The following is a 21,342-nucleotide window of genomic DNA, read 5'->3' as shown; positions in this document are numbered from 1 at the left end:
GACGGATGCTGGGGCTCCAGCCAATGTTCCTTCTAAGCTGTAGAGTCTTGTGAGCAAAAATTCTACTTTGTGAGCTACTAGCATTAAAGTTGTGAGCAAGCAATTTGGCTACTGCATAAATTAGTTTGCTCTGGAGCCATCCTTCCTGAGCTGAGACAAAAATGTGTGAGCCGGAGGCTAAAAAACTGTGAGCTAGCTCACACTAACTCAGCTTAGAGGGAACACTGGTTCCAGCTCCTCCTTTGGCGTGTGCGAATCACACATCTCTCCTGTTTGCTTTGGGATAGCAAGGGAAAACTGTTAAGTTGCTTGCTTAACAAAGAAGTCGGAGAGTGATTCAGCAAGAACACAACTCCAACACGGATCAACATCTGATAGCCAGAACAGAACAGTTCAGCTTTTACATTGCCGTTGTCCTGCTTTTAAACTCTCCCGGCTAATGTAGCCACACCCACTGTACAAATATCAACCAATACGGTTGTTCATATAAGGACCAATCACGGACGTCCCCGCTCAGGGAGCTTGCTGTAAAGTGATTGGCTAGGTGCTTCCTGGGCTAGCAATGCGATTGGATGGATTTGGATCCTAGCCCAGGACGAAGCTCAACATGGCAAGTCAATTAGATGGTTCACATACATCATGCATTCAGTGGCAGCTATTGAATACATTACAAAAACGTGGACCTTTGTAAGTTCAAGTGAGGAGATTCAAAAGAGGGGGTTGGCTTCACATGGTAGCCTGTGAGATGTGCGGGGTGGAGCTTGGGGAGGGAACTCAGCGGGGTTATAGTGCCATAGAGACCCTCCACCAAAGCAGCCATTTTCTTCGGGGGAACAGACCTCACTGGTCTGGAGGTCAATGCTAAACCTGGAAGATCTGCATGCCCCTAGCTGGAGGTTGGCAACTGTGTTAAGGCCCCCGTTATGGAAAGTCGTTAAGGAAAAAAGACCCTTTTAGGGTCGCTATCCCTCCATGTTTGCGGCCACAGTTTGATATCCCCTGGTCCTCGTCAAAAGCCCATGATGACCCACGGGTTTTAAGTATATTTAACAGGACGTTCTGGGTTCAAATCCCAACTTGGTTTTGCAGAAGAGGAGATTGGATTGATACCCAGCCCTTCACTACCGGAAGGAGTCTCAGAGCGGCTTACCATCTCCTTTCCCTTCCCCTCCCCACAACAGACAGACACCCTGGGAGGTAGGTGAAGCTGAGAGAGCTCTTTCCAGAACTGTTTGTGAGAGAATGGCTCTGAAACATCTTGTAAATGACCTAAGGTAACACCAGCAGCTGCCTGATCAGTTTGCTTCCTTTGAGAGCCAGTTTGGTGCAGTGGTTAATCTCTAATCTGGGAGAGCCGCGTTTGATTCCCCACTCCTCCACTTGCAGCTGCTGGATGACCTTGAGCAAGCCATAGTTTTGATAAGAGCTCTCCTTGAAAAAGAGCCGTTTCTGTTAGAGCTCTCTCAGCCCTGTTTACCTCACAGGGTGTCTGTTGTGGGGAGGGGAAGGGAAAGGAGTTTGTAAACCGCTCTGAGACTCCCTTGGGGAGTGAAGGGTGGGGTATAAATCCAATCTCCTCCTCTCCTCCTCTTCTTTTTCTTTTTCTGTAGTGGTTAAGTGTGCGTACTCTGATCTGGGAGAACCGGGTTTGATTCCCCACTCCTCCACTTGCAGCTGCTGGATGACCTTGGGCGAGCCGTAGTTCTGATAGCAGCTGTCCTTGAAAAAGAGCCCTTCCTGTCAAGAGCTCTCTCAGCCCCGCCTACCTCACAGGGTGTCTGTTGCGGGGAGGGGAAGGAGTTTGTAAGTCGCTCTGAGACTCCCTTGGGGAGTGGAGGGCGGGGGTATAAATCCAATCTCTTCTTAAAAAACAGTATTTTTATTGGCAGGTTTTCAGTGTACAAGAAATAGCAGAAGAGCCCATTTACATCAAGATTTGGCGGCTGAGCTTGGGGAAGGTGGGGTTTGGGGAAGGACAAGACCTCAGCAGGACGGAGTGCCAGACAGTCCACACAGTCCCCCCCCCCCCCCCAAAAAAGCTGCAGTTTTCTGAAAGGGAACTGTTCTCTATATTTCAACATGATCTAAGAATCTTTATTATTCATTGAGAACATTTTAAAATAATAAATCATAGAAATTAGTCCCCCCGGAGAAAAGGGCAGCTTTGGGAAGGCCTGAGGTTCCTCCCTTCTGGACCTCTTGAAATCAGTTGTGATCCAGGGAGATCTCCCGGCCCCACCTGGAGGTTGTTCGAGGGGTCTGTGGGGGGGGGACGCTCCAGGATTTGGGGCTGCACCAGAGTGAGCTTCCAAAAAAGAAGCGGGACTTGGGAGGGGCGGCCCGGATCCGCCGCCAGGGCAGCTGCAGGCAGGCGAGAACAGCTGCTCAAGAAGAGACTACAACCCCCAGCATGCCCCACGGCTCCTCGGAGTACCACCCCCTTCGCCTTCCCCGCGAACTACACCGCCCAGCAGGCTGCGCGGCGAGGCCTCCGTTTAGGTGGAGCCGGAGGCGGCGCGGTGCCTTTCGGGAGTTGTGGTGCGCAGTCGGTTCTGCCTTGTGGCGATGCGCGCCGGCGGAAGGGCCTGGCGGTGGGTGCAGCCGGTAGCGGGGCGGCGTCGGTGGGGCTCGGGGGCCGGAGGAGGAGGCGCGGCCATGGCGGAGGCCGGCGCCGCGATGGGGCAGAGGATGGTCTGGGTGGACCTGGAGGTGAGCAGGCGCCCGCCCGGGGACACGTGTGCAACCGAAGGGACTGACACGTGTACTGCCATCACCATGGGATGTGTACTGGGGGGGGGGAGGCTCATACTGGAGCCCAGGAGGCCCGCCTGCCTTGTGCGAATGATGTACGGGGAGGGACTCCACTAGGATTGCCAACCTCCCGGTGGGCCCGGGAGATCTCCCGGAATTAAAATTGCTCTCCAGAGGACAGAGATGACTCCCCTCCCCCGGAAGAAATGGCAGCTTTGGGAGGCAGACTCGATGGCGTCACTTCCCTGCTGAGGTCCCTCCCCTCCCCAGGCTCCACCCCAGATCTCCAGCCGTTTCACAGCCTGGAGTTGGTAACCCTACCCCCATCCCATAGTACACCATAGGAGCCTCGAGCACCATAGAAAGTGGGAAGGTGCCTCTGCTCCGTTAATCTTGTAAACCGCCCTGAGCCAGCTTGCGGGGAAGGCGGGGTATTAAATTAGGACTCATTGATTGTTGATTTTAAGAATGCCATTTTATATTGTTTTTAACTGTTGTCAATCGCCCAGAGCCTTGTGTACTCAGGGACTGGGCGATCCAGAAGTCTAATAATAATGACATAAAGCAAAGGAGATAAATCAATGAATCGGGTCTGGACCCAGAAGGCGCCTGCCTTGGCGTGGCCGGGAGGGGGGAGAAGTCGCAGCCCGTAATAGCATGGGGGAGGGCTGCCTCCAATGTTCCCTCTAAGCTTGTGGAGTCCTGTGAGTAGAAATTCCACTTCGTGAGCTACTGGCATTAGAATTGTGAGCAAGTTATTTGGCTACTGCATAAATCAGTTTGCTCTGGAGCCATTCTTCTTGAGCTAAGACAAAAAGTGTGAGCCGGAGGCTAAAAAACTGTGAGCCAGCTCGCACTAACTCAGCTTAGAGGGAACACTGACTGCCTCCACTGTAATGTTGTGGAGCTTGTGGTGAAGATGGATGCCGTAAGGTTGGCATTCCCCTGGAGCTGGAGACGGGGCTCTGGGGGGCGGAGCTGGAGACTTCTAGATGTGGGGGTCTTCAGCATTCATGCTTGCTGGGACTGGCCCAGGATGCGCTTTCTTTCCTACCCGGTGGAACAAAAAGATTCCTTGACCTGTTAAACGTTTGTTAATTTTCTGCCTTTGCTCCAGATGACGGGCTTGGACATTGAGAAAGACCAGATCATCGAGATGGCCTGCCTCATCACCGATTCCGACTTGAACGTCTTGGCTGAAGTAGGTGGCCTTGCAAATGGGTGCCCGCCAAGCGCCAACTCCCTCCCTCCCTCCTTCTTGGTGGTTCCTTGACGTGGAAGGTTGGCCTTCACACGCGGGGGGGGGGCGCACGTAGGCTAGTTTGAATGGTTTGCAAAACAGCTGGCTGGTTAAAAGCCCCTTCTGGCTATGCCAGCTCCAGATGTTTGCCGCCCGGGAAGTGACTTTGTGGGCTCAAACGCTGTTGCAGTGTGGCCCAGTACCCAATCAGGTGTTTTTTTAGCAATTCACTTTGTGGCTTGTAAGTAAGCGTGCAGATGTTTATCATTTGGGGCTCTTACATAGTTCCTGAATGAAAGTAATTCAGGTGGGGGTAGCCGTGTTGGTCGGAAGCAATAGAACAAAATTTGAGTCCGGCGGCACCTTTAAGACCAACAACGTTTTATTCTGGGTAGAAGCTTTCATGCGCGCGTGTGCGTGCATTTTTCAGCTAATTGTTCTTCAGATAATTCAGTAATTGTTGCATTCTGCTCGATGTGTTAATATTTAGACCACTTACCCATTTCATCGTTTGCAGGACAGAGAGTGGCCTTTCGGTAACCTGCTTGGAAATAGCCTGAAACCCTCGGCTAAACTTTTGAATAAAACTTTGTTGGTCTTAAACGTGCCGCTGGACTCAAACTTTGTTCTACATTTGAAGGAATGATTTCTGACATGGCAGTGGGGGAAAGAAATTAACCCTCTGCTCATCAGGAGTGACAAAACTGAGCTGTCATGAAGGCATCGGGCCCCAGCAGGCGTTGGGGGGGATGTCTGCATTTTGGGGTTGGCGCTGGAACCCTGGGCCACAGCGTAGTTGCCCCTAAGGACGATGAACTTCAGTGGCAAAGGAAGACATTCTGTGCATGAACGCACAAGAACCCATGAAGCTGCCTTACACGGAATCATACCATTGGTCTATCAAAGTCAGGCTTGTCTACTCAGACGGGCAGCAGCTCTCCTGGGTCTCGGCCAGAGAGGTCTTTCCCATCCCCTACTGCCTGGCCCTTTTTAATTGGAGATGTTGGGGATTGAACACTGGACCTTCTGCATGCCAAGTAGAGGCTCTACCACTGAGCCACAGTCCCTCTTTATAGATCTCCAGGGTCTCAGGTTGAGTTCTTTCACTCATGTACTGCCTGGTCCTTTTTAATTGGAGATGCTGGGGATTGAGCCTGGGTCCTTCTGCGTGCCAAGTAGATGCTCTGCCACTGAGCCACGGCCCTGAGCTATGCTCAGAAGCCCTTCAAGATGTTGCTTTGCCCACAGGGGAAAGTGGTGTGCTCGAGGGGCTTGCTTTAAAGGTGAGGTTAGCCTGCAATTCTTCTGCCGAAAGGCCTTGGTCCAGTGACTTGTTTCTGTCTCTTCCTCACTGGCAGGGTCCCAACCTGATAATAAAGCAGCCGGACGAGCTGCTGGACGGCATGTCAGACTGGTGCAAAGAACATCATGGGCAGGTAAAGGGGCTGTCGCTTCTTCTGGGGTTCTTCAGAGAAATGCTTGGTCTTTCGGCCTTTTTTAAGGCGGCGGGGTGAATGTTCATTAGAGCCCCCACTTTCTCCCTGAGCCAGTATTATTTCTTCCAAGATGGAAATGATAAAATAAATATGTTTTTAAAAAAATCTATATTTTTCGCCTCTGTTTAATGTAGTTCTGTATTAAAGATTTTACGTCTCAGCCGGGGAGGGGATTCGTTGGCGAAAGACAGGGCTCGGTCAGGAAACCCGGCCCTTCTGTTTTGAGTGGGTGTTTGGACATCTAGTCAGTGGGATCCTGTCATGAAAAATCAAGATGGGTATAAAGTTCATATGATGGAAAGACATGAAAAGAAACAGCTCAAATAGGTTCTCAAATAAGGGCCAGTTTCGTGTCGTGGTGAAGTGCGCGGACCCTAATCTGGGAGAGCCGGGTTTGATTCCCCACTCCTCCACTCGCACCTGGCTGGATGGCCTTGGGCAAGCCGTAGTCCTGTCAGAGGTGTTCTTGAAAAAGAGCAGTTTCTGTCAAGAGCTCTCTCAGCACCACCTACCCCACAGGGTGTCTGTTGTGGGGAGGGGAAGGGAAAGGAGTTTGTAAGCCACTCTGAGACTCCCTTGGGAAGTGAAGGGCGGGGTATAAATTCAGTCTCCTCCTCCTCCTCCTCCTGTTTAAAAAAATCAAGATGGGGAGCCATGTTTGTCTGTAGCAGCAGAAAAGAGCCAGGAGCACCTTAGACTAACAAGATTTGTGGCAGGGTTGGAACTTTCGTGAGTCATGGCTCACTTCTTCAGATAACTTCCTATTTGATGAAGTGAGCCGTGATTCACAAAAGCTCCACCCCTGCCACAAATTTTGTTACTTTTTAAGGTGCTCCTGGACCGTGGTTCTTTTCTACTATCAAGAAAAGTGCAACACTCAGGCCTTGGCCGTCAGCCCAAAGTTCTTAGTTAGTGCGTGGTGCCTTTTTAATGCCAGGAGCTCACAAAGTAGAATTTCTGCTCACAAGACTCCACGGCTTAGAGGGAGCCTTGGTTGCCTTCCTGTCAATTTCCCACCTTCCACTTGCCTCCCCAAACTATCCTCTGCAAAATGAAGCGTATTCCTTGATTGCGTTCATGGAAACGTGCCAGCGGCTTACGCAATTCCGTCTCGGTGGCTGAACGTTTTTGTTCACCTCACTTTTCAGTTTTCCAGCAGCAGAATTCAGGCATTTTGTTCAGCTCTTACCTTTAACGTGTTCTCTTGAAGAAACATCTGCCGGCCTCAGCTAGGGCTTGTGGGGAGGGGGAAGCAGACATGTTGTGTATGTAGGAGCCCGGAGTTTGCAGTCTTGAGGCACTGTGGGGGCCCCAAAGGGGCAGAGTTATGGGGTGTTGTTATGGTGGGGGCAAAACTTGTCTTTTCCACTGGGGTAGGGCTTGGAAATGCCCTGCCTCTCTGTCACAGTGTTAGGCCTTTTGCCAGTTGGGATGGGGCTGAGGATAGATCCGTCTCTCTCAATGGGGGTTATGTATTTGGGGGGCAGACAATACTCAGGGCCCCCTCATATCCACCACCAGGTACCCCTCACGCCTCCCTTTCCTTCTGTCCACCCACAGCCCTCCCTCGTCCCGATTTCTATATTCTTCTCCCCCTCACATACCCTCCTAATGTGTGTGCCCCTTTCTTGCCCCCTGTGGCCCTCAGAGAGCCAGTTTGGTGTAGTGGTTAAGTGCACGGACTCTAATCTGGGAGAGCCGTGTTTGATCTCCCACTCCTCCACTTGCAGCTGCTGGATGACCTTGGGCAAGCCATAGTTCTGTCACAACTGTCCTTGAAAAAGAACCGTTTCTGTCAGAGCTCTCTCAGCCCCACCTACTTCACAGGGTGTCTGTTGTGGGGAGGGGGAAGGGAAAGGGGTTTGTAATCCGCTCTGAGACACCTTTGGGTAGTGAAGGGCGGGGTATAAATCCAATCTCCTCTTCTTCTTCAGAGTGCCACAGCTGTGCACAACCCATGTGCACTTTCCTCTCCATGCCGGAAAGCTGGAAGTTTGGGTAGTGGAGCACTTGCTAGGAAATGGGCGGGGGCACACAGGCTGGTGGACCGCCTGATGGCACCTGGGTTTTGGCCACTGTGTGACAAAGAGTGTTCGACTGGATGGGCCATTGGCCTGATCCAACATGGGCTCCTCTTAGGTTCTTACATGGACAGGTGGCAGGAGAGGTACACGGGTGGGGTGGGGGGTCAGTGTGAAAATTTGGCCTTGCCGGAAGTCCTGGGCCCTGGCCGCTGCCCCGCCCTGGGGTATGCCGACACCATCCCTGCTCTGTTGGCCTACATATCTGTTCCGTTTTTAGCCAGCCCTTTTTCTGAGGGGGCAATTCTCTTCTTCCTGTAACCTTCTCTGGGGAGCTTCAGGGTTGCATGGGCTTCCCTTGTCTAGACAGGACACCCGGTTTTCTCCTTGGGAGGGCAAAGCCATTCACTGCATCCCCGCCATTTCCCTTAAACACTCTCAGGGAGCCAGGTAAGAAACAAAGACCTCCGCCCAAGCCCCGGCTGTAGGCAGCGAGAACACACAGACAGACACAGGAACATACACCTGAATCTGCCTTCTGCTGAATCAGACCCTTGGTCCACCCAGGTCAGTCTTTTTAAAAAATAATAATAATCGTTTTTTAAATTTTTTATCACAAATCATCATACAAAACGAACAAATCATCATTCCATACAAATTCAGGGTCTTCTGAATCTATGTAATAATAACCTGTTCAATTACTTCTTACAGTATCCAGTTGGTTATAAAATGTATGTACCATAAAGCAAAAAATCTTTTATCCATAAAGTCTGCATATATGTGTAGATAATATCTATTGGCTGTGGTCACACGGAGCATTTGCCACGCTACAGAGACGGATGATAGGCGGATTTTCCGGGTGCGATCACAGCGCCACATCTGGGAAGCGTAGAGCTCCCGTGGCTCACCCGAGGCTTCCCGCCGAAGATCCAGGGCAAAAAACTAGTACCTCCGAGGTACCATCCAGCCCCCTTGCTGATGTCAGTAATTGCACACCACTCATCTCGCCCCTGCCTTGAGCGTGTCTGTGTGGGGGTGGGGGTAAGCTCTTCCTCAGGCATGCTCCCTACTTGACCGCCCTGGTTTTAAAAAAAATAATTTCTCCCTCTGAGGCTCAAAGTAAAAAACCCCACAACAACCCCGTTTGCCGCGCCGCCCCGCTTCTTTGCCTGTCGTGGGATCGGTACCTCCCCCCTAGCCACGGGACCTCGACGGGACCTCAACCGGATGTCTGATCGCGCAGTCGCGCGTTAGTTTGCCCCGGGGCAAACAGCCACGCTTCCCCCCCGCATTTTCCAGCCCGTGTGACCGGGGCCCTAATACTATCTCCAATATATGTTATGGAGTTATATAGTCCATGTGTTGTCGTCTCCCAACCAAGTATAAAATCTCGACCATGTGTTGTGAAATTTTTCTTCTTGTCCTCTCAAAAATAAGGTTAATTTGTCCATCTCGGCTGTTTCCAAAACTTTACTTGCAATTTCTTCTTTTGAAGGTATTTAATCTTTTCTCCAATATTTGGCGTATAATATTCTCGCGGTGGTTAATACATGTAATACATGGGGGGGGGGATTCACCCAGGTCAGTCTTGTCTTCTCAGACCGGCAGCGGCTCTCCAGGGACTCAGTCAGAGGTCTGTAACATCTCCTCCTACCTGAGCCCTTTTAACTGGAGAGGCTGTCGGAGACTGAACATTCTGCATGCAAAGCCGAGGCTCTCCCTCCCTGTGCTGAACTCGATGGACCGACCAGCTTCCTGTTACGTTGAGATATATTGTCTAGGAACTTCCCCTTGGAGGTTGAGGAGTTCCCCTCCTCACTGACCCCTCCTTCCTCCTTTTCCTGTTTCCTGGAGCTGTTTTCCTGGCTAAGCTGAAGTCTGCGTTCCCGGGCGGCCGGGCCTCCATCCAGCCCCCTTGCTGATGTCAGTAATTGCACACCACTCATCTCGCCCCTGCCTTGAGCGTGTCTGTGTGGGGGTGGGGTAAGCTCTTCCTCAGGCACGCTGCCTACTTGACCACCCTGGTTTTTTAAAAAATCATTTCTCCCTCTGAGGCTCCTTTATAAGCATGGCAAAGTCGCCTCTCAAATAGCTCCCCCCCCAGAAGTCTGCCTCTCAGGTGACTCATAAGAACATAAGAAAAGCCAACGTTGGATGAGGCCAATGGCCCATCCAGTCCAACACTCTGTCACACAGTGGCCAAAAATACCAGGGGTCATCAGGAGGTCCAGCAGTGGATCCAGGACACTTTGTGGCTAATAGCCATCGATGGACCTCTGCTCCATATGTCCATCCAATCCCCTCTTAAGAACACAAGAGAAGCCAATGTTGGATCAGGCCAATGGCCCACCCAGTCCAACACTCCGTCACACAGTGGCCAGAAATACCAGGGGCCATCTGGAAGTCCAGCAGTGGGGCCGGGACACCAGAAGCCCTCCCACTGTTGCCCCCCCCCCAAGCACCAAGAAGACAGAGCATCCCTTGCCCCAGAGTCCCTATCTATACCTTCTGGCTAATAGCCATTGATGGACCTATGCTCCATATGCTTATCGGATGTTCGTTGACTGATATCCCCCTTGATTGGCATCTTCTTTTTAAATTGCTAGCAGCTTTTGGAAGCATGGCACTGCCCTAATGCTGGCTGATTCTTTCTTGCAGTCGGGCCTTACCAGGGCGGTGAAAGAAAGCACAGTATCTCTGCGCCAGGCCGAGTATGAATTCCTGTCTTTTGTCCGGCAGCAGACACCACCGGGACTCTGCCCTCTTGCAGGTAAGAGGCATTTGTTTTTAGATTTATTTGTAAGCTCATGTACCACACTTATACCCTTACCTGGATGGCCCAGGTTTGCCGGATCTCGTCTGATCTCAGAAGCTAAGCAGGGTCAGCCCTCACCAGTATTTGGATGGGAGACCTCCAGAGAAGGCCGGGGTCACTTTGCAGAGGAAGGTAATGGCAGACACCCCCCCCCCCCCCGTTCCTCTCTTGCCTCGAAAACCCCATGAGGGGGTTGCTATGAATCGGCTGCCAGTTGACAGCAAATTAGAAGATCCATGGCAGGTACATGACAGCGAAATGGATCAGACAAATAGAAATAAAAACGTGGTAGAAATGCTCTACAAATTGTTATATGACTAATAAAAGACCAAATCACTCATAGCCAAGGCTGCCCCTAAGCTGTGGAGTCCTGTGAGCAAAACTTCTATATTTGTGAGCTGCCGGCATTAAAATTGTGAGCGAGCCATTTGGCTGCTGCATAAATCAGTTTGCTCTGGAGCCATCCTTCCTGAGCTAAGGCAAAATGTCTGAGCCGGAGGCTAAAGAATTGTGAGCTAGCTCACACTCACTCAGCTGAGAGGGAACATTGCTCATAGCTAGTCTGAAAATTAACAGAATTATCCTGCCTTAAACAAATTACAGCGGGGTTGCATACAGAGCTGTCGCAAGGGCAAGGCGAGGGAGACACTGGCCTCAGGCGCGCATAAAGCTGAGTGGTGCACAAAGAGCATATCATGACTAAAATAAATGTGTTGTTATTTCTCTGGTTATTTATGGGTTTTTTTAACCAAAATAACTACTACGAAAAAGATGTTTTATATTCTTGCCTCGGGCACAAAATTAGCCGGTTATGGCTCTAGTTGCATATATACCTACACCAGGGGTCGTTTCGTAGAAAAAGAGCTAGGGGAACTCATTAGCATAACTCATTAGCATATGCCACACCCCCTGACATCACCGGAAGTGTGTCATAAGGCCACACACCCCGCCCCCAACGGTCCCGGCCGCCAGTGGCGGCCTTGCAGCTCCACTGCCGAGCCCCATGAGGGGCCCGGCGGTGGACCTGCAAGGCCGGCGGGAGGGCAAGGAAGCCCCGCGAAGGCCCTCCCTGGCCCCAGGCAGGCAGGGGTGGGGAGAGGCAGGGAGGAAGCAACTTACCCTCCCTCTTCTCCTGCCTCCTCCTGGCTGAATGAGGGCCGGAAGCAGGGGGCGGGGCTTCGTCATGTGCCCCGCCCCCCGTACCTCACCCGGGGGAACTGCGATCCCCCGCGATCCCCCCGAAATGACCTCTGACCTACACACACATTGGACATAGAAGGGGGGAAAACATCTAAGCAGTGGGGATCAAGGACAGTAAAATGCAGTAGGGTCCACTTTGGGACATTTCTTTCGCAGCGTTCAGGCATATGCAAGGTTGGCAAAGGAGATGCTCACAGCAGCAGTGAGAGGCGATAAATTAGCCGAGCAAGTTTAGCAAGGTTGTGTTCTGTTGTCCTTACCAGGGCCTCCTAAGATAGCATCAAGATTCCTGATAACTTACTTTCTTTTCTAAACTCATCTACTGGGTAGAGATTATGCTGTACTCAGGCAGATGGCTATCTGAAAGGGGTGAGGCGATTACTATGGATAAAGGAAGCTAGCTGAAAAATGGAGCAAGTGCACTTCTTCTTGTCCTCTGTGTTCCATACTGAGTAGTTCTGAGGGTCGTCTTTAAGAAGGGACCTTCCCTTTTAAAAAGAAACATATAGGAACCGAAAGGCGGATGTTCCAGTGAGGTTTTTGATCATGTTTTTTTCAGGAGAGCACCAGACGATGCTAGGCCCCAAATGAACCCTGTTGAGTTGAAACGTTTTATAGACCAGATGTTTTGTAGTGAAGTTTGATTGCAGTGTCCTTTTACCTTCCTTCCTTATGAATTTATGCAAGGTTGCCAAAACAAAAAAAGGAAAATTCAGTCTTGGGTTGTATTAAAAGGGCCATATCATCGAAATCATGGGAGGTCATAGCCCCTCTGCATACTGCCTTGGTCAGGCCGCACCTGGAGTCCTGTGTGCAGTTCTGGAGGCCTCCCTTCAAAAAGGATGTGGACAAAATTGAGAGGGTGCAGAAGAGAGTGACGAGGATGATCAGGGGTCTGGAGACTGAGCCCTACGAGGAAAGGCTGAGGACCTTGGGAATGTGTAGTCTGGAGAAGAGGAGATTGAGAGGGGACATGATTGCTCTTTAAATATTTGAAATGCTGTCATTTGTAGGAGGAGAAGGCGCTGTTCCAGTTGGCAGCGGAGGATAGGACCCAAAGGGGTTTAAATTACATGCAGAATGGTATCGGCTGGATATTAGAAAACACTTTTTCAAGGTCAGAGTGGTTCAGAGGTGGAATCAGCTGCCCAGGGAGGTGGTGAGCTCCCCTTCGCTGGCAGCTTTCAAGAAGAGGCTGGACGAATATTTGTCAGCAGGGGTCATTTCGTAGAAAAAGAGGTGCAGGAGCTCATTAGCATAACTCATTAGCATAACTTGTTTGAATATGCCACACCCCCTGACATCACCAGAAGTGTGTCAGAAGGCAACACCCACCGCTCAGGCTCCATTGGACTGTTTTGGATTGCTAGCTATGGGGGTGGGGGGGACGTGCAGATTTGCCCTCGCAGAGGAGGGAGAGCTTGTACCTGAATAAAACTTGGTCTTAAAGGTACCGCTGGACTGTTTTGGACCGGGGGGCCAGGGGGAGCTCTGCGGCTTTCCTGGCTGCTTCTTGCTCTGACTGAGGGCTGCTGGGAGCAGGGGGTGGAGCTTGTTGCTCTCTACTGCCGGAGCTCCGCTCCTGTGCGCTCCTGCAGGAAATGACCCATGTTTGTCAGAGATGCTTTAGGCTGGCCCTGCATTGGGCAGGGGGTTGGACCAGATGGTCTGTATGGCCCCTTCCAACTCTATGATTCTCTGGGTTTCTTGTTTGTTTATTTGGTGCATTTCCAACCCACCCTTCCTCCAAAGTGTTCAGGGACACGTATGCTGTTCTTCCGTCTTCCCTTTTATCCTCACAGTAACTCTCTGATATAGATCCAGTCTGGGAAAGAATGAGTGGCCAAGGTCACCCTTGGAAGTCTCGTGGCCAATTGGAACCCGAGTCTCTCCAGCCCCTGTCGAGCGCCCACGCACCCCGCCATGCTGGCTGGCCATGTTTAGGCCCTGTGTATAGTCAGCCTGTGAGCATTTCCTGCCCTATAGATGAGAATATTATTTGTTTGTTTGCTTGTTTAAAGCATTTATTGCCCACCTTTATCCCTTGCAAGAACTCAAGGAGGCTTACGATAATAACAACTATTTAAAAAAACCCATGACAAACAATATAAATAAAATGATTATAAAAACACATTAGAAAGTCACAATTTAGATGGAATGCGTTGAAAGCAACAATCAAAGGTGCCATGCTCCCTGTTATAATGCTGATTTTTACCTAAATGCTGCTGTCTTTGAAGTCAGTTTGAATTTTAATTTCTCAGGGGAGCGCAGTTCGCTTGAACAAAGATTCTCAGATTCAGCAGTCGGCTCCTAAATATCACTCCGGAAAAATGGCCCATCTCAGAGTATGTTTCTGGTTGACAATATTTTTTAACTTCACCAGAGAGGACTGATGCCCATTAAACGGTTTCCTAAATGGCTACCTATGGGTGACGCTCAACACATGAGACACCCCCCTTGCGTATTCAAAGCAGCCCCACACGTGTCCAGGTAAAAGTAAAGTAGGGGCCAGTGCCTGTGTATACTGAGGTTCAGAATTTGGTAGTAGCACTTCACTATGGGAAGAGGGAGGTTGCCATAAATAACACAGGCAGAAAACCGGGTGGGTGGGTGACCTCAGAACCAGATACTGCACCGTAGCTGTCAGGCACTTAAGTACTTCTTGTATAGAACTGGCAGGATTTGTCAGGATTAGGGTGATATCATCTGCATACAAAGATATTCTTAAGCAGTTAACAGAAGTTTTCCCCATTTGATTTCATCAAGAGTGCTAAAGAATCAATAAAGACAGAGAAGAGCAAAGCAGATGGGATATCTTTGCCTTGCTCCGCAACACATGTCAGAAAGCCTATAATCGTAGGGTAATGCTAAGGTTACAGCATACTGCTGACATGGACACGCGCAGTAATATAAATTTATTTGGGAAATGTGTGTGCCGTCTCTCCAGAGAGCTCCTCGAAGTGGCTCCCGAGTTAAAACCGTGGGGGTGACAGCATAGAGATTATCAGTAAAAACCATTAAAAATACATTCAGCGTTCCAAATTTACGTTAATTAAACAGTCCTCAGGCTAGGAGCAAAATATAAAACATGTTTAAAATATTAGGAAAAATGACTAATCAAATAATGGATTGGTCATTTCTCCCCTAATATTATCAGCTGCAGTGGCTCAAGTGGTTAAGACGCTGAACTGCAGGCTGTGGAAGGTCAGTAGTTCAGCAGTTCGAGACCCGGGTGCCGCATGATGGAATGAGCTCCCATCTCTAGGTCCAGCTCCTGCCAGCCTAGCAGTTCGAAAGCAAGAAATAGCAAGTAGATAAATAGGTACCACTTCGGTGGGAAGGTAACAGCGTTCCGTGTGCCTTGGTGTTTAGTCATGCCGGCCACATGACCACGGAAACGTCTTCGGACAGCGCTGGCTCTTCGGCTTTGAAACGGAGATGAGCACTGCTCATAAAATAACACCACCACCACCCGGTTTATTTACATGCAAGCAGTTTGTCGGTCTTGTTACTTTTCTCCGAATAGCCTTTTTCATGATCTACCTTGAGAACAACTACTCGGATGAAGCAAAATCGCTTCATCTGGATTTGTTTTAAAAAATCATCTTGATGCCATTGCGTGTTCTGAAATAACTTAATATCAGGCACTATATATATCTAGAGTGAGAAGACACATTGGTAAATAAGTCACAAATACAAGCTTTGCAGGCCCGTAGCCAGGATTTTTTCATTCCGGGGGCCCTTTAAATAAGTTGGGAGGCACCCCGCACAGACACCCCCACACCCCCCCAAGGGAGCATCACAAATAAAATAAACAATGGAAAGCCGGGGGGGGGGGGCTGGATGGGAAGTCAGGGAGGCTTGGCAGTAAGTTGGGGGGCCGGGCCCCGATATGCCCCACTGTAGCTACAGGCCTGAAGCTTTGGCTTTGTCCCACGGTATTGGCCAGGAAATGGAGCACGTGTTATGGATCTCCGTGTGTGTGTGTATTCTCTTTATTAGATTTTCCATAACAGACAAACAAACAAACAGGAAAAAAACAAGGACATTAAACAGTAGTTTTCGGAGAAAAAGAGAGATACAGATCACATATTTGTTCTCATTTTAACAATGCTTTCAACGATACTCTAGCGGTTCTAGCAGTTTATAGCATCCAACATAACCATTGACCCCGATATAAAGTTCTTTGGATTTCCATTTCTACCTGGTGATATTTCTTGGCAAAATACCTTCGGCACTCATTCTCATCCATTAGATATACAGGTCACTAATCTAAACTGAGGCCCACATTTCTATTTCTATTCTTTAGGTTTAAATACCAACCATTACGCATCAGTTTCATGCTTCGTGAAGTTCTGTGGCTGAAGGAAGATGCGTTCATGTTCTGCACTTTTGCCCTGGGGATGAACTCTAGTCCAGTAGTTGCATGCTGGAATTCTAGATATGGTTTTGCATAACAGTAATCCCTTTCCCTCGACCAGTCAAGTAACGTTGTACACTTCGTATTTGCAAGGAAAGGAACAGCCCCTCTGCCGTTGATCAAAAGGACCGGGGTGACCCTGTTGGTTCCTGGACTGATTAGTGACAAGGCAGGACACTTTGGATTTGCGATGTGATCAGCGGAGCTCTTGCTGAGCCTGTTAGGGGCGTGGCGTGGACCTATCAGTTGCAGCTTTCAGGGGTTTACATGGGTCTGACGCTGCATTCCAATTGGCAGGCAAAGCGGCTTGCTCTGCTGGCCTTCTGATGTCTTCCATCTTGCTTGGCGGTGGCTTGGCAGTGATGCAGCCTCCCACTCACCTCTGTTCTTCTCCAAGCTTCGTTGACTTCAGTTGGACTAATGCCCAGGGCTGACCCCTCTCTCCTTCCCCGAAATTGAAAAGCCGCTTTCCTCCCTGAATCTCTTGGGTCCTGCTAGACTGTTCTGAGCATTCCTTACTGAGTTTGGAGTGTGCCTCTTACTCGATGCCAGGAACATTCCTTGTTCGCAGACAGCTATCGCAGTCTTCTCATCTGGAATTCTCCTTGCTCTTCCCTGGAGCGAAACACCCGCGTAGTGCTGCCCGTTAGACCAGGTTGTCCATCACGAGACTGTCGATTCCTTTAAGGCTATGACCCTTGTGCACACACTCTAATCTGGGAGAACTGGATTTGATTCCCTACTTCTCCACTTGCAGCTGCTGGATGACCTTGGGCAAGCCATAGTTCTGACAAGAGCTGTCCGTGAACAAGGGCAGTTTCTGTCAGAGCTCTCTCAGCCCCACCTACCTCACAGTGTGGGGAGGGGAAGGGCAAGGAGTTTGTAAGCTGCCCTGAGACTCAAAGTGAAGGGCAGGGTATAAATCCAATCTCCTCCTCTTCTTCCTCTTCCTCCTCCTCCTCCTCCTCTCCTGCGTTGTCAGCTCATCTGGCCGAGCTTTTTAGTGATGCAGAGGGCTTCCTCCCTGAGCCTGGTGTGGAGGTCTCCAAGCATCTTTAGCAGGCCTACCTCTGGTCTTCCGACACAGGCCTTGGCTAGGGAATGACTCTCATAGTCTAGGCAGCAGGAGGGGGTGCTGTCCCTGACCCCCACCCACTTTGCTTCTTGCTTAGGGGGAGTGCAGGTCTGTGTGTGGACCTTTTGCCTGGAGGGTTCCCCCTATTGGTCAGTCAGCCAGTTGCTGCTTCGGCCGGGTTCCCAGCACTTTGGAGTGGGGAACGGAAAAAAGGCCAAGGGATCGAGCGTGACGTCTGTGGGATGGTTTGGCTGCTGTCTCCAGACACAGCTGCGGCTCTGAGAGAGGCAGCAGCCGGGCCGAGTCTGCCGTTCACCGGGCTGCCAGCCGGGAGAATCAGCCCTTCAGTAGCTACCAGCCGGAGGTGGACAGTTTGGAGAGCTCAGCTTCTGACTCTGCGCCCAGCAGTGCCACAGAGAGGTCGTCTGGGGCAAAACGTAGCCTGGAGGCCCTCCTTCTACATCTTCCCCCAAATGCATCCGGGAGATATCATACTACATTTAAGAGTGTGGAATACTGATATAATAAATGCCTGATATTGTTGATAAATTCATTAAGAGCCACAAATGCTGGTTCATTAGGTAGATAAGTAGACAGATAGACAGGTAGAAAGACAGGTAGATAAGTAGGTAGATAGATTAGGTAGATAGGTAGGTAGATAGATAGGTAGATAGATGATAGATATAGATAGACAGACAGACAGACAGACAGACAGATGGAGTGGCATGGCTGTTTTGTCTACTAATCTTAGGCAATGCATTGGGGGCCCTCAGCCTTGCAGGGCATTTGACCACCACCCCTGGTGCCCCTGCTGTTCAGGCCTGCCAGGGGAACATCTGTTTAGCACTGTGAGTTCCAAGGCTTTGTAGTACCAACTGCCAAAAGCAAGCGCCACAGTGCAGTTGGTGAAACCCCAGGCCCTCTAGCACATGTATCGCTCTCTCTCTCAACTTGAGAGTCTTTCACCCCACTGAAGTGTTTGGTTCTTTATAGGAACTCCTATTCAGGATTTGCAGAATCTCAGCACTCAGGTTTTCCTGCTTTAGGGGGTTTAATTTGGGTCAGGGCTCCACAGAGAGATTAAAAAAAACAACAGTACGCAAAGTCCAGGAGTTCACGTGTGGGAGGGCAATGTTGCCCCATGACAGGGGTCAAAGTGGCACCCTCTACTGCCCGCCCTCCAGTCCTACTTCGCGTGTTCAGAAGTGGTGTGTCTGCTTGTGTTTTAGGAAACTCGGTTCATGCGGACAAGAAGTTTCTTGACAAACACATGCCGCAGTTCATGAAGCATCTTCACTACCGCATCATCGATGTGAGCACCGTCAAAGAGCTATGCAGGTGAGTGATAGCTAGGGAGTGGGGAGGCAAGGACGTGGTGTGTGTGTGTGTGTGGAGCTGTCTCGGCAGCACAAGGACATCACTTACAGGGAATAACTGGTAGCAGGAACAGTCACTCTAGGGATGGCTGCCTACTTTATCATAGAGTTTTCAGAGATTCCTAGAGTGACTGCTGTCAATTCCAGATAGTCCCAGGAGTGACGTCATCATGCAGGTGATGTCAGTGAGTTTTTAAAATATTTGTATTTTAATTTCCTCCCTGCCACCGCTTGGAGCATTAGAATGTTGAGTGTGTGTTGTGGGTGTGGAAGGGGGAAAGGGGTTGGGGGGGTAGAGAGAAGCCGAATACGCTTGATGAATTGGAATGGCTGGCAAGCCTGTCCGAGAGTGCTGGCCAATGGAGCGTCAGGTGGTCTTGCGGGCGTTTTGTGGGATATGCTCCCAGAACTTCTGTGGTCAGAACTGGAGACTTCCTTCAATAGATTTAGATTCTGCCATCACAAATGATGCTTATCGAGACCAATTTGGTGTAGTGGTTAAGCGTGTGGACTCTAATCTGGGAGAACCAGGTTTGATTCCCTACTCCTCCACTTGCAGTTGCTGGATAACCTTGGGCAAGCCATAGTTCTGTCAGAGCTGTTCTCTCAAGGACAGTTCTGGGAAGCGCTCTCTCAGCCCCACCTACCTCACAGGTGTCTGTTGTGGGGAAGGGAAGGGAAAGGAGTTTGTAAGCCGCTCTGAGACTCCCAAGTGAAGGGTGGGGTAGAAATCCAATCATCTCCTCCTCCTCCTCTTCCTCGTCTTCCTCTTCTCCTCACCATACACTTGTTTATATTTGCATAATTTGTTCTGCAGTTCACGTTCTGCAATACAGTAAATAAATCACTGCAGGTTCTGCAAAGGCTGGAACCGTGTTTTATTTGTTTTCATATGAAAATCGACGACTTCGGGGTGCCAAGCTTTTTAGCAGGGGATTGCAGGGCTTCTGTGGGAGGGGAGAGGCACATTCGCAATACAGTGGTACCGTCTTCAAACCCCCTGGGGATTGCAGGGCTTCTGTGGGAGGGGACAGGCACATTTGCAATACAGTGGTGCCGTCTCCCCCCCCAGTCCCTTGCGCTTGGCACCTAATTTGAGTGCAGATAATTGAGAAGAACTGACCAGCTCTGGAATTCTCTCTGTGCGTGTTTGTGCAGACGCTGGTTCCCAGAGGATTACAAGTTTGCTCCAAAGAAGGCTGCTTCTCACAGGTAAGGTTTTCTCTGGGACGAATAGCATCCACATGCAGAGCCTAAAACCCACCTCACAAGGTTGTTGTGAGGATCAAACAGAGGAGAGGAGAACAATGTAAGCTGCTTTGGGCCCCCCTCAGGTAGAAAAGTGGGCTATAAATGGAGTAAATAGGTTAATTGATGGGTGCAGGGTGCCTTTCATAAGGCTAGGCCACATCTCTGTTTACAAAGGAATGACATTTGTAAAGGTGCCCAAACAATTCCTTTGTGGAGCATGTGTCTTTGGAAAGAATCAGTTTCATACATAAGGAAACCCCAGTGGTGGGGGCACTGGCGTTCCTCCTTTTTGACAAAGGCACCACCGTGTGGTGACATGGGAATAACTGCAGGGAATTAGTCCATTGAGAGACGGAAGTGTCTTTTTATCAGCTGGAGCCACTTCGTCGCCAGACTCGCTTTTAGAAAACTTCCTCTCTATGAAGAAAAGGGGAGGGTTTTGTTATGGCTCTGGGGGGTCGTGTTTTTCCGCTGAGATTTTATTGCGGAAACACATCGTTTTGCTTCCGTCTCTGGGTTTTGACTTGCACAAGAATGACCTTTCCCGGCAGAGAGAAACGCGTCTTTTTCTGCCTTCCGCTGCATGCGCCAGGGCACCCCTCCGCTCTGGAGGCTCAACTGGAATTCCAGGGCGGCCGCCTGCTCTGCCGGCCGAAAGTCCCGGTCCAGTCCACGGCCTCTGCGCTTAAAGGTGTTGGGGAGAGATTTCCCTGCCGATCCCTGCAGAGAGTGCGGTCAGTCAGAGCGGACGATGCGCGCTTGATGCCCCAGAGGTCTGGTCCTGCCAGAAGCCGCCTGCAGTTATCACGAGGCCGGTTTGAACGCATGCATATTGCACCGCGGCGTTCTCCCCCCCCCCCCCCCCTGCATTCACTTATTAAACTATTTATACCCCATCTTTACCTTGTGGCTTACAATTCTAAATTAAAAGCTTCTGTAATCCAGTCCAACCCAATTTAACTCCCTCCCCACCCCCAAGAAACCCTGGGAGATCTCAAGGCCAGCATAATCACCTTAGCACCAGGTGACTCACCTGCTGGCTCTCCCCACCCTCATCGGGAAAGGACGTAGAGCGGCCAGCCTGCAGGTATTCGGGTCCAAATTGTGCCAAGACGCACCTTTGAGATACCATATTTAGCCTGTGCGTGAGTGAAGAGTGAATGAAGTGCGCACGCGCGCAGACACACAGACACCTATGCATACAACCAGTGTTCCCTCTAAGCTGTGGGATCCTGTGAGCAAAAATTGTACTTTGTGAGTTGCTGGCATTAACGTTGTGAGCGAGCGGTTTGGCTACTGCATCAATTAGCTTCCTCTGGAGCCACCCTTCCTGAGCCAAGACAAAAAATTATTTATTTTTTGCATTTATATCCCGCCCACCCCATAAACGGGCTCAGGGCGGGTCACGGCATTCCGATAAACACAACAAAATTTAAAACACATTAAAACATATAAAAACAATAGTCATGTTTGCCATAGGGAGAATCCGGCCCACTGATGTAACTAAGTATGGCCGGTTATCAGTAGGTGGGGAGCAATGCTCCCTCTAAGCTCTTCTTCACCCAAGGAAGTACTTCTTCATCCAAAGAGTGATTAACACTTGGAATTCACTGCCACAGGAAGTGGTGGTGGCTACAAGCATGGAGGGCTTCAAAAGGGAATTAGATAAGCATATGGAGCAGAGGTCCATCCGTGGC

The 21,342-nt window shown here is 50.2% G+C and overlaps 1 protein-coding gene across 1 annotated transcript in view; it reads left to right on the top strand.

Annotated features, from left to right (window-relative positions):
* The first annotated feature begins 2,560 nt into the window (after nucleotides 1-2,560).
* Nucleotides 2,561-21,342, top strand: part of REXO2 (RNA exonuclease 2) — a 19,652-nt gene continuing 870 nt past the window's right edge. The window contains exons 1-6 of the mRNA XM_015418202.1: nucleotides 2,561-2,709; nucleotides 3,869-3,952; nucleotides 5,350-5,427; nucleotides 10,167-10,278; nucleotides 18,248-18,356; nucleotides 19,553-19,606. Coding sequence (XP_015273688.1) covers nucleotides 2,566-2,709; nucleotides 3,869-3,952; nucleotides 5,350-5,427; nucleotides 10,167-10,278; nucleotides 18,248-18,356; nucleotides 19,553-19,606 — 581 coding nt within the window. The 5' untranslated portion in view covers nucleotides 2,561-2,565. The remainder of the gene's footprint in view (nucleotides 2,710-3,868; nucleotides 3,953-5,349; nucleotides 5,428-10,166; nucleotides 10,279-18,247; nucleotides 18,357-19,552; nucleotides 19,607-21,342) is intronic.

Source organism: Gekko japonicus, unplaced genomic scaffold (assembly GCF_001447785.1).
Source record: "Gekko japonicus isolate JY-2015 unplaced genomic scaffold, Gekko_japonicus_V1.1 scaffold2494, whole genome shotgun sequence".
NCBI classification, from domain to species: domain Eukaryota; kingdom Metazoa; phylum Chordata; class Lepidosauria; order Squamata; family Gekkonidae; genus Gekko; species Gekko japonicus.
Note: the sequence above shows the minus strand (reverse complement) of the source record. Positions and strands in the feature narration are given on the sequence as shown.